The following is a 17,654-nucleotide window of genomic DNA, read 5'->3' as shown; positions in this document are numbered from 1 at the left end:
GACAGTTGTGGGGTAGCTGGTGGGGTAGACAGTTGTGGGGTAGCTGGAGGGGTAGACAGTTGTGGGAGCTGGTGGGGTAGACAGTTGTGGGGTAGCTGGAGGGGTAGACAGTTGTGGGGTAGCTGGTGGGGTAGACAGTTGTGGGAGCTGGTGGGGTAGACAGTTGTGGGGTAGCTGGAGGGTTAGACAGTTGTGGGGTAGCTGGTGGGGTAGACAGTTGTGGGGTAGCTGGTGGGGTAGACAGTTGTGGGAGCTGGTGGGGTAGACAGTTGTGGGGTAGCTGGTGGGGTAGACAGTTGTGGGGTAGCTGGTGGGGTAGACAGTTGTGGGGTAGCTGGTTGGGTAGACAGTTGTGGGAGCTGGTGGGGTAGACAGTTGTGGGGTAGCTGGAGGGGTAGACAGTTGTGGGGTAGCTGGAGGGGTAGACAGTTGTGGGAGCTGGTGGGGTAGACAGTTGTGGGGTAGCTGGAGGGGTAGACAGTTGTGGGGGAGCTGGTGGGTTAGACAGTTGTGGGGTAGCTGGTGGGGTAGACAGTTGTGGGAGCTGGTGGGGTAGACAGTTGTGGGGTAGCTGGAGGGGTAGACAGTTGTGGGGTAGCTGGTGAGGTAGACAGTTGTGGGGTAGCTGGAGGGGCTTTTGCTGCTTATATCCTCATATTCATAGCACACACACACACACACACACACACACACACACACACACACACACCAGCAACAACAGCAAGAACATATGCGCACAATTTTCACAATTTTACAAACGTAGCTGAATAAGTCACGACTGGCTTTGCAGAGCACCAGTTAAAATCTCCACATCGGGATCAGACAGTGGAATTGCTCTAAATATATGCATTCTCATGATGCTCTGTGTAAGAGAACAAGAGAACATCTCTCTCACTGGCCGAGAAAGCCCATGCAGAATCCAGTCTTTTAATCGCAGTAATGGGTCCAGACTGCTCTTCTCTCACAAGCTTTGTTTGCCCTGCTTGTGTTGATAAAGCCATTATTTCTTTCTTATGCATAATATTGCATGAATTGTGAGTCATTCACTCATTCATTACACTGTATATGGATATGTGTGTATATATGTATATGCATGTGTGTGTGTGTATGTGCGTGCGTGCGCGCATGCGTGTGTGTATGTGTGTGTGCGCGTGCATGCGTGTGTGTGTGAGCGCATGTGCATGATACTGTGCTGTGTCCCTGTGTGTGTGTGCGCGTGTGAGCGCACATGCATGATACTGTGCTGTGTGTCCCTATGTGTGTTTACATGTGTCTACAGCATGAGATGGTATCTTATGTAACCTCATGCATTATTTCGTGTGTATAATACCAATGCAGTCTTCTGTGAAAGCATGACTATATTCTCTTGCATGTATCCATCAGTGACCTCCGTCTAAGTAACCTTTACCTCTGGTTATCTGGTATATTTACTCTGAGGCCCTTACTACTATCCATAATTAATTGTCTACAAGCAATATGAAGTTCAAATGAAGTCTAAGTATGCAACTTCTTTTTGGTGAGCTGGATCTCAGCCCAGATTCAAAGCAGACTTGCAAAGCTTCAGATGCACCCTGGAGCTGTAGTTATAATAATTAATTAGGCTGATATGGTAATTAGCAGCTTTCAACACACCACATATACCCCTAAGAAAAACCCTGAATAAAAACATTCCTCAATGGTCTTATCAAAGTGGACAAAACATTTTAAATATTCCACTTTTAATCAGTGTTTTTCAAAGCAGTGACATGCAACATCTTGCCTTTGGGAGTGTGCCCAGGAAAAGGTAGTGTCATGCGTTCCATGGCTAAAAGACCATGTTTTGTTCCATGTGCATTCCAGGGCAAAATTATTCCATTTTTATTGGGTGGTAAATTAGAGCAGAGACCCTATGGTCTCCATCACTATATGCATACAAGCATGACACAAGAAGTGACCAGCAGAAGAAGAAGATGACGAAAAGTAAATAAAATATATCCCCAGCTAACAATGTTATGTTCCAAAAATATTTACCAAATGTTACCTTTATGTTATGGGAAAATTATTCTTCAATGTTATGTACATGTTCAGTGTGTTTCCTTTTCTTAAATTTCATGTTTTTGTTTTTTTTCAGTTAACAAAACATTTTATAAAACATTCCCAGAACTTTAATGGTTAAACGTTCTGGAAACATTAATGGCACATTTTTTTAATTTTTGAGAATCTTCAGTGTGAGCAGCTCAAACTCCACAGGCCCTAGACCAGGGGATTTCTTTCATTCACTTGTTCACTTCCAAGCATCCAAACGTCAATTCCGAGAAAAGAGTTGGGGCGGAATCCAGAGGGCCGCTCCGGAATGTTCCACCATACAGCCGTGCGGAGGGAAGGGGGAACACGGACGCGTCACTGCGGTAATGGTCTTCTTTAAAGACGTACAGTGGTCAAAGCCTACAAGAGGAGGGGGGACGAGCAAACGTCGACGCAGGTCCGTTGGGAAATCCTTCTAATCTGCTGACATGGAAGAAACAGGAAATACACACTGTTGATTGGCAATGCAACTGGTGGAGTTGGCACTCTCCCATCTGCCTTGGGACAGCGTTGGCGTCAGTCGGTAGCCAGACAAGTGAATGCAGATGTGCCACCAATCGCGCTTTTCTGAATCTGTCCCAGAATTAAGTGGTTAGAGCTGTTCACAACATGGGTATTGAAGGTGGTTTTCTTCCGATGAGTTGCCCCTGAGTTAATGCCTTTGGCTTTGGCCAGCCGGTGAAGCAGAGCACGGTCAGTCATGAGGTGAACTGTCTACTGGTTAATTAGAAGTCCGCCTCCTCCACAGCTAACGTAATGGCCAGGGTGGCCTGGTCTATTAATGAGTGTGTCAGTTTGCGGCTAATGTACAGTGGGGGATGCCCATCTCCATTAAGCCCCTTTACCAGGAATGAGCCCAAACCTGATGGCAGGCTTCACTTTGGACATTGACGGAGCGGGAGAACACTGGAGTGTGATGTACAGGCTCTGAGGTGAGGTGGTGCTTTAGATGCAACACGTCAGTCTTCGCTTCCTATGACCCCAGTAGTAGTCCACCAACCCTATGACCCTTCATGCTGACAGTTGAGGATAGCAGTAACCCTTTTCCCCTGTGGCCATAGAAAGCACCTCTAGATAAGGTACCCAAGGGAGGGAGTTGCTGTGAGCTTTGGGTAGCACTTCATTTGGTTGGCAGTGTGTCCAAACTCATGTAAATTATCCAGGTGCTCACTCCAAGGCCCAGAATGGATGATCACACCATCTAGGCAGTCTGGCCTGCCATTGGTGCATGGCCTGACAGCAGCCTCTGGGAGGCTACTAAAGGTTGAAAGGACAGGGACAGGTTCAGTCCACTTTTTCAAGTTTAAGTGGTAAATTTCGTTTAGGGTCCTTCTGCTGGGCTCTTCCAGATATTGACTGATCAGGCCCATTTTTCCTTGACTGTAAAGGGCCCCTGGTGGGTGCTCAGGAACTTACATAAAAAATACAAACAAAGCAACTGAAAATAATGGGAATGTGACCCTGATCTAAAGCCACAGATAACACCTGCTACAGGGGATTTGCAGTCGCACTGCAAATGTTGCAACCCTGACATGAAGGACCATTAGTGGGAATATGCGATGAGCACTATGTAATGAGCAAACACAAGTTGCCATGCTTATAGAGACGATGATATCAATGATGACCAGAAACACTGCGAGTTCAAAATAGCAAGAAATGTTGTATACCACACATGAGTCAAAGATATATCTGATATATACTGCAGTTTTCCATGCACCTCGGCAGGCTTTGAACAGTTCTTTGGGTGGAAACCACAGAAGCAACCCTGGCTGAGTCATCTGCTGTTGCAGGGAGCTGAGGAGGATTGTAGCCCTACTGGTGATGCTCAGCGATTGCAGAGGGCAGCTCAGGACCAACGCCAGCCAGCATCTCCTCCTTCACATTGTCATATTTATGGACTGCTGCTGGGCGTAAGGAGAAATACACAAGCTGTGCTTCCCCACTGAGGAGAAGGGCCACAATTTCACCTCATTCCTCATCCCAGCCAACACACTCTGCGACTCACTTCAACGTGTATAAGAACACTTCAACGCGGTCATCAGCAGCGAGTTTACTGAGATGCCGGTCAACGGCTTCCTTTGCATCCGGCAAAGACGGGAGCGCCGCAGCGCGTCCGCTGGCGATCAGTTCCAACTTCATGGGCCGCCTCCTGGATGACTTCTTTTTGCTGCGTGTTGCTTGCTAGCAGATGTCATATTAGCTGGTCCATTCTGGTAAGATGGCAAGAGGCGAAAAGGCAATCGGTCAGCTCCTTCTTTTTTTCCTTTTTTTTAATGTGAGTTTATGTAAGTTGCTCTATAGTCTATACCCACATCCTCCACTTTGAGGAAGGATTTGGAAGTATATGAATCAGCCTGGACGGGGATGTATTTTAGTTGCTCACACACTTAAAAGCAGCCAAGAGGCCTGACAGTTCCAAGAAAAGAGTGGGGAAAGGAAACTAGACAGCTTCTCAGGAATAGTCGTCCCTGTTGGCACACAGCGGTCAATGCTTAACAAGGGGAGAGGAACAAGGAAGCTTGTCTGTGGGTCTGTTGGTAAGAACGGTACCATCTCTGGTAGGGGAATCCTTCTAATCCACTGAGATGGAAACAAAGAAAATCAGAAAGAACACACTGTCGACACAACCTGCGGAGCTGGCACTTACCCATCTGCCAATGCCTTTATGGTGTCAGTAGGCAGCTGCATGAGTGAATGCAGGTTGTCACATCATGAGCCACCAGTCGTGTTTCATTTTCTGACTATGTCCCAAAGTGGTTAGAGCTGTCCACAACAGGGGTGCTGAAGGTGGCTTTCTTCCGTTCAGCACCACGGACAGCCTCAGGCTAGTTGGGGGATGCATGAAGCTTGGTTGCTAGGTGGCGTAAGCCCCGCCCACCAGCACATCACACAGTGTTATGTAAGGTTCCTTGTTCGGTTACCTGGCTAGTATCTGGGTAGTATTTAAAATGTAGCTAATACTGTTTCAGAGAGTATATAAACAACGACCAAGAACATAGAAAAAAAAGTGTTATTGTTTAGGAAGAAAATATTAAGAGAAGCAAGCAATAAGAGTAATGCATACATGAACTGGTTCTTATCTCCCTAGACTAGTGCATTGGTGTTAGAGGGGAGAGGCCTATTTATCAGATTGGCCACCAAATAACTGAAGGAAATTCTAAATCGCATTAAAAACTGTTGCATAAATTCCATGGCCCAGTAAACTGTAAATGAGGTCTAGGAGATGATATGAAGAGAGAGGGAATCGATCCCGGGTCATGCTGAGAGAGGCTTTATAATGGGGACGGTCACTGAGCTGTGTGGCGGGTGTGATTGCCCAGTGCACCATGGGAGACTGTGGCTGCCTCTGAGAGATGCTGCAGTTCGGAAGGAGCTCACTTTGCCAGTCTGCAGTCAGGTGCGAGGTGTTGCTTTCTCTCTGCGGGAAAAGTGTTCCTGTGTGAGGGTGACTCAGACAAGTGCCTAATTCCCCCCACAATGACAAAGAACAGATAGAGAGAGTACATGAGAGAGAGAGAGAGAGAGAGAGAGAGAGAGAGAGAGAGAGAGAGCAAAAAAGAGAGGAAGAGAACACAAGAGAGAGACTGTTAGTTAGAAAGAGAGTGAAATCACGAGTGCCAGTACGAGAGAGAAGGATCGGTGAACCCAGTAGCTCACATTTATTCCCTTGTGCACTACACTGAAGCATAACACTTTGTCCTGCAATGTTTCAAGAATTAATTTCTACTCATCAGTCCATGAGTCTTAGGGGTACAAATATACTACATATACTACATGAAGAGTATGTGTTTATGTGTAGGAAACTGTAGTGCTCTACAGTATATTCATCATTTTATTTATTTATTTATTTATTTATTTATTTATTTTTGGGGGGGGGGGGTATTTTGAGTAATAATAGTCAGCATTAATGTCTTGTACAACTCTGAGGTCTGTGAAGTTAAGACAAGCTGAACACTGCTATGCTCAGTCCAACATGGATTCTCCTAAAAGTGAGATGTTTATCTGGTTTCTTGGACGGGTACATCTAGTACTTCCTAACAAGTGCTGTTAATAGATGCTGTACAGAAGCAGTTTTTCTCTCAAATGAACTAATTTACAATACAGTATATGCATAATTAGTACAATTACAGAAAGCTGCTAGAAATGAAGTTTCCATGGAAACTGATTTTTTTTATATAGCTGTTGAAATCAAACAATGTCCCTCCATCTCTGTAAATCATGTCTCCCATGAGATTGAACATAGCCCTCTTGTAGTTTCTACTATCAAAGATGTGCTATGGGTGGTTCAAAAAATAATGTGCTCTCCTGTGTCTCTCTCTCACACTCTTTCCCTCCCTCACTCTCTCTCTCGCACACACATTTTCCTATTTTCTCTTTCTCCCTCAATCTCTTTCTCTCTCTGTATAGCACTAAATTTAGCCCCGGGGGTGAGTGCTTGCCAGAGGCTTATTGTCCTGAAAGCCTTTTATAATTCTACAACCAACAGCTACTTGATGGCCTATCTACCTTTTGGGGCTCTGTTCAGCAGCTCCCGGTGAAGACAAAGTCATTAAGTCATGTGCCATGTGACAGGGTCTGTATGTGTGTGTGTGCGTGTGTGTGTGTGCACACGCGCGCGTGTGTGTGTGTTTGTGCGTGTGTGTGTGCGTGTGTGTTCATGTGTGTGTGTGTGTTCATGTGTGTGTGGGGGGGGGGGGGGGGGGGGGCAGAAAATGTGACAGGATTTGCAAACTCCTGTCTAAACTAAAAGCTGAGTTGCATAGCCTCATGTGGCCAAGCAAAAGGCTGAAAAACATTTATGTGAGCTGAAGCGTACACTCTTCCACAGCAATACATTCTTAAAACTTAACGCATAATGTTTCAAGGTACATAAGGAAATTTTTTATGCTAGTTGCCCGAACTACAAAAGACATTCATTTAATTTTCCTTTACAAAAAAGATGGAGTCAGATGCAAGATTTCACAGTTCATTTAGAGTTAACCTTAACAGAAGACAAGAACATTTATGAAAATTCCAATAAATATAATTAACGCATCTATGAATTTCAGATAAAAATTACATTTCAGGATTGAATTGGCCAAGCTGAAATATGAACTGAAACAACTGAAATTGACCCCCACTCAGAAACACATGATTACTGCACATAATTATTCCTGCACATAAAAGCTCATTAAATCTGGGCAAAATCATAAATGTTACATGAGAGCATCCATTTCAAGTCTTCCAGTAATAATGCTCTTTCATTATAGTATAACGGCTTTCATCTATGTTTTCTTGGTTGCATTGTACAACACTCATAACATTCAAAGCATGTGAGTGCTAATATTACTGTAATCTACAATATGTGTCGGGTCTGCTTCGGAAAGCTATGCTGTTTCCGTCTGCCCGCTCACACTCAGAAAGGTCTCCACAGCTACTCATCTGGCCCTTTAAGGCTGAAAGGTGAAGATTAAGGTGGCTGTGCAGCAACATGATGACTTGTTGAAAAATTGAGGACCTAAAGCTTTTCCCCTTGAACCAAAGTGCAATTTCTGCTCATTTAAAAAACATGGGGCGGGTCCCTCAGTCCAGTGGCCAGCTATCGGAGTGCTGCTTTCCTTCTCTGTGCTGTTGAAACACTGCGGTGGCACCACCTAGCACACACACACACACACATAAGTACCTATGACCAATCTGTGTGTTTACGGCCACCGTGACAACTTTGTGTTTATATATATATATATATATATATATATATATATATGAGTGTGAGAGTATTTGAGTTCCCAGGCAGTGCATTTAAGTCCCAGCCTCATCATATTGCTCATCACTGTACCATGGCACTCTGTCTGTGTGTGTGTGTGTGTGTGGGGGGGGGGGGGGGGGGGGTTATGGAGGTGAGGCTACATCACACCAACTTCAGCACCATCCCCCTGCGACATGTCCGGCAGGAAGTAATTTAGCTCAGAGTGGCGCTAGTATTGTAAGCCCTGGCCCAAAACCTCCTCACCCACCTCAACATTTCGGGTCTGGCAGGCTTGGACATACACTTGTTAAACACGTCCATAACTAAAATGTTTACTCCATTAACCTCTGAAAATAGGCTTCCACCCACTGAATATACATTTACGGTAGCTAATGACACGGCTGGACTACACAAAGGCCGTGTCACACGAGAGCCCCGGTACCAATAATGCGTTTGTATAGCACACTTTCATTCCGGTGTCAGCTCAAGGTGCTTGGGCTACAGGTGTTCATTGTCTGAAACATCAAAGGCTGCGAAATTCACTCATATCGCCACGTCGTCTGCATCTGAGGACGCCGTCGTCATAGTAGTCCACATCGAGCGTGTCTGATCGCTCCTCCGCCAGTGAACATCGGTACCAAGCTTTTTCGGATGCAAAAGGGAGAGGAACAAACGCTTTGGCTCCGTTTTGCAAATCCGAGCGAACACGGGGGAGAGATGAATTAGCCGAGGTGTTTGCGGAGTGTTTAGACGAACGGAGCCGCGGGCTGGAATAACCACGTCCAACGCTGCGCCGCGCCACATCCCTCGCATGCAAAAAAAAAATAAATTCTTTTTTAATGAAGCTGTTCCGCTGGCCCCCGCAACCACCACCTCCACCTCCACCTCCACCTCCACCCAGCCTTTGTTTCCTTCCCGTTCAAGCCTGTTTATTCTCGCCAGTTAATTAGCGCCTTAGCAACATACAGCTGTCCTCGCATGGACAACCGTCAATTGCTTCACCTGTGCGCGTTCGTTTCCTGTGAAACAAAGAAACACCCTTGCACGTCACAGCGCAACACGTGGCCTTTTATACTTACTGACATGTTCAAGGGTTTGTATCAGGCCAGACTGCATTTACAAACATAGCATTTATGCCACTGTAACCACCACTACAGACGGCTTGGGAGCAGCCCTGTTGTCTTGCAAGTGCCCAAGGCCCAAGATGGGGTAGGAATACAAAGGTTGTCCAACAATAATTAGGACAGGGTGGCATTTGTGTATTCCATTTCGCAAATGATAGTAATAACGAGCCAATGAGCTTTTGGGAAGTGCAGCCCATGGCTGGCACATCACAGCAACAAGCCTCTGAAAAAGATTACAGCATTTCCATGACAACTGTGATTTTTCAAAGGCAGGATTTGAGAACAATGAGGGTGCATTTTTCTTTTCTTTTTTTCTTTTTGTTTGGTTTTTGACATCAACAGCGTCTGGCAACCATCAATTTGTGGCATCTCTGTTGACCTAATCCTTCTTCATTAGTTTCTGTGAACTTTCCATAAGTAGCCCACTAACAGAAACTGCCAGCAGTGTGCAGAGCACTACTACTAGTAGTTTACTATTAATAGCCAATTAATCACTGTAAAGGGACATTCAAAGAAGATCTGGTGTGGAGCCTTCACAGATGTGTGCGAATGTGCATGTGAAAAAGTGGCATTAGCGCTGAAACAGTGCCAGCTTGACACTGCCGTCCAATTCCAACTGGAGGGGAAAAGAGCCGGATCACTAGCCGTCACTTGGATGACTCTCGGAAATCCACTTCCTGGCCGGAGGAGGGAATAAAAGGGCAGGAGACGGCCATGTGGTTTTTTTGGGGTTTTTTTTTTTACCGTTCTCCTGCAACCTCATCCCTTATTCCCTCCCCTTAACATAAGAGCCATGAAGGATGGGATTGGAGTGCGGTGGAAGGCCAGGCAGAAGCGAGAGAGATAGCCTCGTCTGGGCTTACAGTGGGGTGCAAATAGACGAATTCGTCACAGCCTTTCCGCTCGTGCTTTCTCTCCTCTCCAGCTTGGCCGCCAACGACAGCCACCAAGGGCTCCACAGGAGAGACTGAGCAGGCGCACAACCCGGCTTGCGCACCAGGGGGCGCCAGACACGGCCTTTGGGAGGGCATTGGAGGAGTGTCATTGAACTATGTTGAATGACTAATACTTGTTTCCCTCGAAGATAATACTTTTCCATCAAACAGTTTGAACTTGAAGAGGCTTGGTACTGGTCACGCATGAAATCAGGCTTCTCTGGCTCGCCACAGAAGCCAGCGGAGGAGGCGGGGCTTGGCCTGCTGTTCCCTGCAGGTTTGTGGCTTGATGCTAAACAATATCACCTTCAAACAGACAGTTTTATTCTCTATTCACTGTCCAAATTTAGCCCAATCTGGCAATTACAATTGGCACTGTTATAAAACAGCATAGTGGACAGACCAACTCATATGAACTAATTCTCTTTTTTCTCATACATATGTAATACCTGCTCCCAATTTGAAATGTTACATCATTGTTCAACATGTGTCCATGTATCTGCTAAGTGGTTTTGTGCTCCTGTTATCATCACAGGGTGCGCTGAACAACTAAAGATAACTAAAGTAACTAAAGATTCATTGCAGCAATGAGGATGGCGCTGAAGACACCCACTTTACCCTGCATGATGAAACCGTGGTGTAAAAAGCTTGCCCACTGGGGTGAAGTGCACATAAAGCTTTTCTAGTTTGGCCACAAACATACTTCAGCACATGGGCACTCTGCAGAGCATGCAGACTAGTTTTCATATATAGATCAAATGTTTGTCAATCCGCACCATGGAGCTTTGTGACGCCTGCCAGTGTTTCAGCAGTCCGGTCTGCCAGGTTGGATATTTTAAAACCCTTTTTCATCTCATGCCCAACGTGATCATTAGTCAATTTTCAGGAAGGAAATCCTGAATTCACAGTTAATTGCAGGCCTATAAAACAAAACCAGCACACAGAGGCAGTTCTGGGAAAGTCAGAAATAAGGCAAAAAAAAAAAAGGTTTCACCTCATTGCCTCCCACTTTATCTTGTCTCAAAACAGAGACAAAAACAAGCAAATAAGTGAATGAAAAAATGTAGCAGCTGATAGCTGAAAGCATGAGGTACAGGCAAGTGCAGGGAGTTCCAATGTGATTAGTTCCTACAACTAATTTCGCACTGCCAGTTAAGAGTAGCTCTAGGCTCACGCCTGTGGAGGACTGGCATCTCCAAGGTTCCTGGGCTGATCTGCAGGTGCACATGGCTGGCAATATCCTGGAGCCATGATTATGGGGTTACCACGATGCCATGCATTAAAAAACCTCCCAAAATGCATGCATGTTTCAATATGCAGTGTAAGGTTTCGTACAATGTGAGTTTTCTGAAACATGTGTAATGCACACACTCACAGTGGCACAGAGATATGGCTCTAAATGAAGATGAACTATTTAAAAGAAAAACCAAGAATGGAGGTGATTTCAAATTTTAGTTGACCTGGCTTCCTTTATTCAGGGGGAAAACATGTACACACATAGACACAAATACCCACACACACACACACACACACACACACACCATGTCCTCACCTCAAATAGCCGCAGCACATTGGCTACCATAATGGAGACCGAGCTGGCCGATGCCCCGATCACGCCCACCACACGCTCTGGCTTGCGTATGATTGGCTGCTCGCCATTGGAGCAGCGGATGTCAGATGTGTCTTTCTGGATAAGCGCTTGGACAAAGGTAAGCGACTGCTCCAGTGCGTACGTGTCCCGAGAGCACGTGTCCAGGATGCGGGCCCCTAACGTGATGTTGGGCAGAAGGCCTGGGTCACTGTTGATCTGGTCCAGGGCGTAGAGCATGGCCTCCAGGCGATGGATACCTTTCTCCTTCTTAATCTCGCCACACGGGAGGCCCGAGGGCCCCTTGGAGTGCACAGGAAACAGCCCACCTAAGGTGATGTCGCCAGGGATCTTGATGGAATGTGGTTGGTGCGAGTGCTGGTGCGCCCACGTGGCTGGGATAAGCCACACCCACAGTACCCAAAAGAGGCGTGACCATGCGGTAGAGTGATGGCTGCTCCAGCCCTGTCTCCGGGAAGCAGTGTGCTGCCGATGATGTAACAGTGACGTTGGGAAGTGTGAGGTCATAATGAGGTTGGTTTTAGTGGCAAGTGTTCATCCACTACCCCAAGGACCTGTCAACATGGGAAGAAAAAGCAGGAAGTGAATAAACTCTGAATAAGCTTGTATGCATCTGTCTTTCCAGCAGCCCCATCATAGTGACCGTGTCATCCATTTAAGGGTAACAAATCTTTTATGAAGTATTAATGCCTCACCAAGAAGAGGGATTCCATGAAACCATTTCTACAATAAAAGAAAGCCCACAAATCACAATATTAAATAAATCACTTTGATAGTATGGAATATCAGGATGTTCTCTAGCATGAAATTGCAGAATCATTGAGGTGACCCCCCAAAACAGATGACAGGATCTGTACTACAGACTACAGATTGCATCCACTAGCAAACAGATGCTGTCAGCAGGTCAGTCTGAGTGAATGGTGAGTATTATGGGATGGCAGATGGCTGAACCTTAGGGAGCAGAGGAGACCGCGTCAGCGAAGGGATTGGTCTGATTTATGGTGATAGCAGAGGTAGTCGCAGAATGACTGCTTTCCACTGAGCTCACTGAGTTCAAGAAAGAGACGGAGTATCTACCAGGAACCAGGCGGACAGAGACACCAAGAGGTTTGGGGGGGGGGGGGGGCGTCACGGAAGCAGCAGGTGGGTAGAGGCTGGGAAAGAAACACATGAAAAGTCAGAGGTGAGGCAAAAGGGGAGAGGAGCAGGTGCCTTGGATGTTCCTGGGTGTCCAATAATGGCTAATTAAACACATAGAACAACCTGGTGGAACTCAAACTGTGACGATGCAGACTAGCCTGTTGAGGGATTCATAACCAGACTTAGCTGGATATCATGCCTTGACCTGTTAATGACATTGCAATTGGAAATGGCAGCAGTAAATGCACTAATGTGCCAACGCAGGAACTCAGAGTAGACACATGGGTAAATTCTCCTGCGTATGGTGCTGTGTAAGAACATCCCACATCTTTTTTTGTCATAGCCAGGTGCAAAGCCCTTTTCACAAGGTGTGCTGAGGTTACTTCAAACTACTCCAGTGCCTCCCCATCACGTATTGTACTCCTGCACACTTTGGGTGTTGATAGTATTTGCAGCAGGCAGTGGATATTGAATTTGTCAGCAAAACCAAATCTCATTGGCTTTATCACATTTTCCTTGCCCTCGAATTCTGGGCTCAGCCAGCCAGGAGGACCCACTTTTATTCTTCTAAAATCACTACTCAGTTGATACCAATCAAACTGAAATTGCATGTGAAATTTGTCCAGCAATACATCGATCTTACTCCCAGTGGTAGTGAGAGAGACCATGCGATATTTGCTCCAGAAGTTGTGACCATGTTGTGCATATGTCCATGGTCATGTTTATGTTCCAGAGCAAGCTGTCGCTCCTTCTCCTGAAATGAAAAGTCATATTTAATGTTGCACACTAATTACATTGAAAGTGGTTTCATCACTCCATGCCACGTAATTTAATTCCAGGGAGCTCTCTGCAAAAGTGTCAGCCGTGCAGTACCAGCGGGTAATGTGAGGAGACTCGAGTCACTCGCACACCCCGCTAAATATGATTTACACGCTGACGGAACAACACTTAGAGCTGCTGAAGATAATGGAAGGTTTCAAGAACACACAGGGGCTCTCTGCTGATCGTGGCCTATGACAGTTTGCATACTGACCACGTTACAGCACCCTTGGCGGTTTTCTACACCACAGGGACTTCTCACATTTATGCCTCGCACTGCAGGTGAACGTAGATCTGAAATACGTATTTGACGATGAATTCTGATCTCCTCACTTGGAATGGCAAATCTGCCATAAAAATATAAATGCATCATATTACTTTTGTCTACTGTGGTAGACAGGCTCTCCTTCATGTAAACACCAGTGTTCATTTACATGACATTCAGACACAATTTAAAGGCTGAAAAATACTGAGCGATGCATTTACACTCAAGCTGCTAACATGACTCATAGCCCATAACGTGGCCATGGGCGACCGTGCTGGACTTTCCGGTGTATCTCTGACTCACCCATCAAAATTTGGCTGTGCAGTCCACTCTCTAAACATTAGTTTATACGTAACACACTGCAGGTCTGTTGGAATGATGATCAATATGGAAACCTAATTATCAGGGCAGAATTCTCTAAAAGCAACTGGACTTTTTTATTTGAGTCTACGCTTTTTCTTTTTATGTTATTTTATTTTTGGATATCTTTTTTTTGTGGGGACACACATAAACATAACACTGAATTTTTTTTAATTAAACAAATATTTCTCCTTCAGTCAATGGTACATAATCAACTTTAAACATTTCCTGGCTCCTGCGTGTCCACACTCGCTCAGAAGACCAAACATTCTGCCTTGGTTTCAGCATCTTTCACAAGAAGCATTGTTAGGTGGTGTCAAGGTCTGCAGCTCCGACCTTGCAAGACCTTGAGTCTGTCAACAATTTTACTCCACTGCAGCTCACAGCACATCTGAAGTAATCAGGCACTGCAGGAACAAAACAACCATTCCCTTAAATGAAGGCTGAAGTCCTTTGAGGCCTGTGTTGAAGACCTCACAGTCGATGGACTGCGAGTTTTATAAATTGAACTTACAGTTCATACATTTCCCACAGATGATGTGGGTTTTCCAGATCATATATTAATTCATGATTATACGTAAAGGTCTTAGCACCGGGCAAGGCAGTGAAACATGAGGAGACACATGGTGAGATATCCTGTTATTACAATGACTTTGCTGTATATGGACATCACAGTCCAAAGGACTAGTGTAGAAAACTCCACTTGAAAGTTTAAGGTCAAAATAACACTTTCTCAGGAAAAAAAACCCAAAAACGCTGGCATGAGAAACGCTGGCATCTGCTTGACTATGATTGAGCTCTCTTCCATTACGAGCACAAGAGTTCACAAAAGAAACTTACATCTTTCCAATAAATGGGCTAAACATGTGGACAGAGTGCCTCTCTGCTGAAGTCTCATCCATCCTACCACTGATCCACAGGAAAGCTTTACATGATGTCAAAAGCAGGATGTGGCTTTTAACAGCTTCAAATGTGCAAATCCCCTGTTATTTGACTATACATAAAACACCACAAGCTACATAAGCACATTAATGATAAAGAAATTGTTTGCTTCAGAACTTTCCAGGATGCTGACATCAGGGTTTGAGCGGTTTCTAAGCAGTTTAGCAGTTGACATCGGTGTCCTGAAAATCGTCCATGGTTTCTTCCAGCCACAAGTCATCCAGACAAAAAATAACAACTGAATAAAAGGTAAATTAGCAGAGAACATTTCTGTTTTTTGGACAACTTTGAGGTTCTTTTTTGTTCGGTACATGAGGCTGTGTATGTTTTATGTTCTGGTGTCCTGCTGAAAGCCATGTATGATAAAAATCTGTGAAGCTAATGACGTTGAGCTGAGTGGAGGAAGTGCAAGATGGTTTCTGTTGGTAATTTTTCTTTTTTTTTTTATAAACTATCACTTGCATTTTAATTTATACATTTTCGAATTTACACCTGTATTTAATATAAACAGAAATATACATAAGTATGAAAATAAGGACACGTTAAATCATTTGGAAATTTTTCATTTTCACTGGATTTTTACTGACTTGTTTCTGGTACATAATTAAATGCAACTACAAGTGTAATTTGTCCAGACATGCCACACAAGGATGGCTGAAAATGCAGAAAACCAGCCCTGCCTCTTCTGGATGCCTGCTGACAGGCAAATACAGACCAACCACTGCAAAGAAGGCACCACAGACTGGTTAGAGGTCCCACAATTTATGTCTTTGAACGGAAACAACAGTTTGTTGCCTATGAATAATTTAGCATCATGGGAGTTTATGGAGCACAAGCAATGCTCAGTGCCCCGACATGGCGCTATGAACTGCAACGTGCAGTCCGACTGCATTTGTCTTGTTTCGCGCCCTGCCGCTCGCACGCTTCCCACAGCCGGAGCCCCGCAGTGGAGCAGCGCTGAACCTCAAATACACAGCAGACACACCGCAAGATAGGCCTAATGTCAGCCTACAATCTTCGGTTCACTTCCAGCAATTTCCGAGGGCACTCACTGTCAGCTCACTCTGGTCTTGGTGCTTGTGAAAGGGAAGTGAAGGGCAAGCCCCCCCCCCCCCCCCCCCCAAATGTCCTCTGCTCCAGTGCCGTTTGCTCATTGCTGCTGTGTTATGCCGCTCTGCGGGTTTTTGTCACTTTGGCTAAAGCATTAGGATCAGATTAACAATTTGTGAAACGTGACAAGTTGCAGAGTCTAATAAGTAAACTATTGCATACTGATGACAGAAGGAAAACGTTTAAAATACTTTGACTGAACTAATATTTCTTTGAGAGTTGATATTTAGTGCTATTAGGCCCCTGGCACTGACAATAAAACTCAATAACAAAAAGAATTAAATGATTTGGGGCAGGCCATGTTTTGTTTTGTTTTTTTATCATTGCGACGCTGGTGGACAAGTTTAATCTATTGTCATATATATTTATACTTACATGTCAGAAAGCAAAAAAAAAAGCGCAGTATATCACCAGATCACCAGATATCCGCAGATATCAGCAAAGACTTTTATCTCCTATGAGTCTACAGCTCCATGATATCCCAAAAGGTTACATGTCGAATATGAACCTTTCTGTGTCTATATGCGTTACACGGGTAAAATAAATCCTTACTTTTGCATAAACTTGTTATAACACAATTACGAATGTCCTGGCGTGCTAATTAAGCAAAGGTGAATAAAATACATGAATTGAGACACACTGCGCTTACAAAACACCAACTGTTTGTTGTATACCGGCACCTTGTTGATATACTGAAAGAAAGAAACGTATCCAGCCCTCTATGCTATACACTCTATGCCGGCACTGCTTTGTGTGGCTCACGAACGGCCGTTAATCAAATACACGCATCATTTATGCGTTATAACGTAACGCACTCGCCCGAAGGAACTTTATAAATCGTGGCTATGACACATCCTATTATGCGTAATGATACGACATTAGAAGAACGAGTCACTTTATAATCCAAGTCCTCCAAACTGCTATGCACCCAACGATTCCGAAAACAAATGGCTCGCATCCTTCATGATAGGATTTATTATTGTACGGGTTTGCTAAACAACAGACACAAACAAACACACTTTCAACGAAGGCATTCATGTCGCAGACATACAACCAGCATAAATTCGCAATGCGCGGCGTTTGCATACTCTAGTGCCCGCCGAAATATTTACAGTACATCGTCAAATGCCACACATTTAAGACATAAACATTGTTATTGCTGTGGACATGTGATTTCTTACCTCTGCTTTGCATTTTGCCGTGGAGCTTAGAAGACGTGTTCTCAGTCAAAACATCCAGGAACTCTGATCAACTACTTGACTGATTCATTACGCGCCACCTGAGTCACTCAAAACTTAGCAGATGTTACCTCAGATGTCGGCATTTATAGACCTAAAAACTGCAGTTTAAAGAAAACCATTTTCCCAAGGATGCTGTCCGGGACTGTTTTAAATCACGAGCAGTTAAATGTTGAGTCATAAGCAGTTAAATGTAGAATGCGAATTATTTAAATGCATTCGGAATTACGCATGAATTCAAACGCAACAAAGACTCGCTCTGAAATACGTCTCTGTCCTGCCCCCTGCGTCCGAGGTAATGCACGGTTGTGGACCGGGTCAGA

At 44.8% G+C, this 17,654-nt stretch overlaps 1 protein-coding gene across 8 annotated transcripts in view; it reads right to left on the bottom strand.

Moving 5' to 3' along the window:
- Positions 1-17,654, bottom strand: part of grm6a (glutamate receptor, metabotropic 6a) — a 36,818-nt gene extending 19,164 nt beyond the window's left edge. For all 8 annotated transcript variants that reach the window (XM_081707720.1, XM_081707721.1, XM_027023571.3 and 5 more), the window contains exons 1-2: positions 17,275-17,654; positions 11,401-12,011 (exon numbers count right to left, since the gene is read on the bottom strand). In XM_081707720.1, the coding sequence (XP_081563846.1) occupies positions 11,401-11,964 (564 nt within the window). In that variant the 5' untranslated portion in view covers positions 11,965-12,011; positions 17,275-17,654. The remainder of the gene's footprint in view (positions 1-11,400; positions 12,012-17,274) is intronic.

This window comes from Electrophorus electricus, chromosome 25 (assembly GCF_041902795.1).
Source record: "Electrophorus electricus isolate QZ-2024a chromosome 25, ASM4190279v1, whole genome shotgun sequence".
Taxonomy (NCBI): Eukaryota; Metazoa; Chordata; class Actinopteri; order Gymnotiformes; family Gymnotidae; genus Electrophorus; species Electrophorus electricus.
The sequence above is the reverse complement of the archived record's forward strand: the minus strand, read 5'-3'. Positions and strand labels throughout refer to the sequence as shown.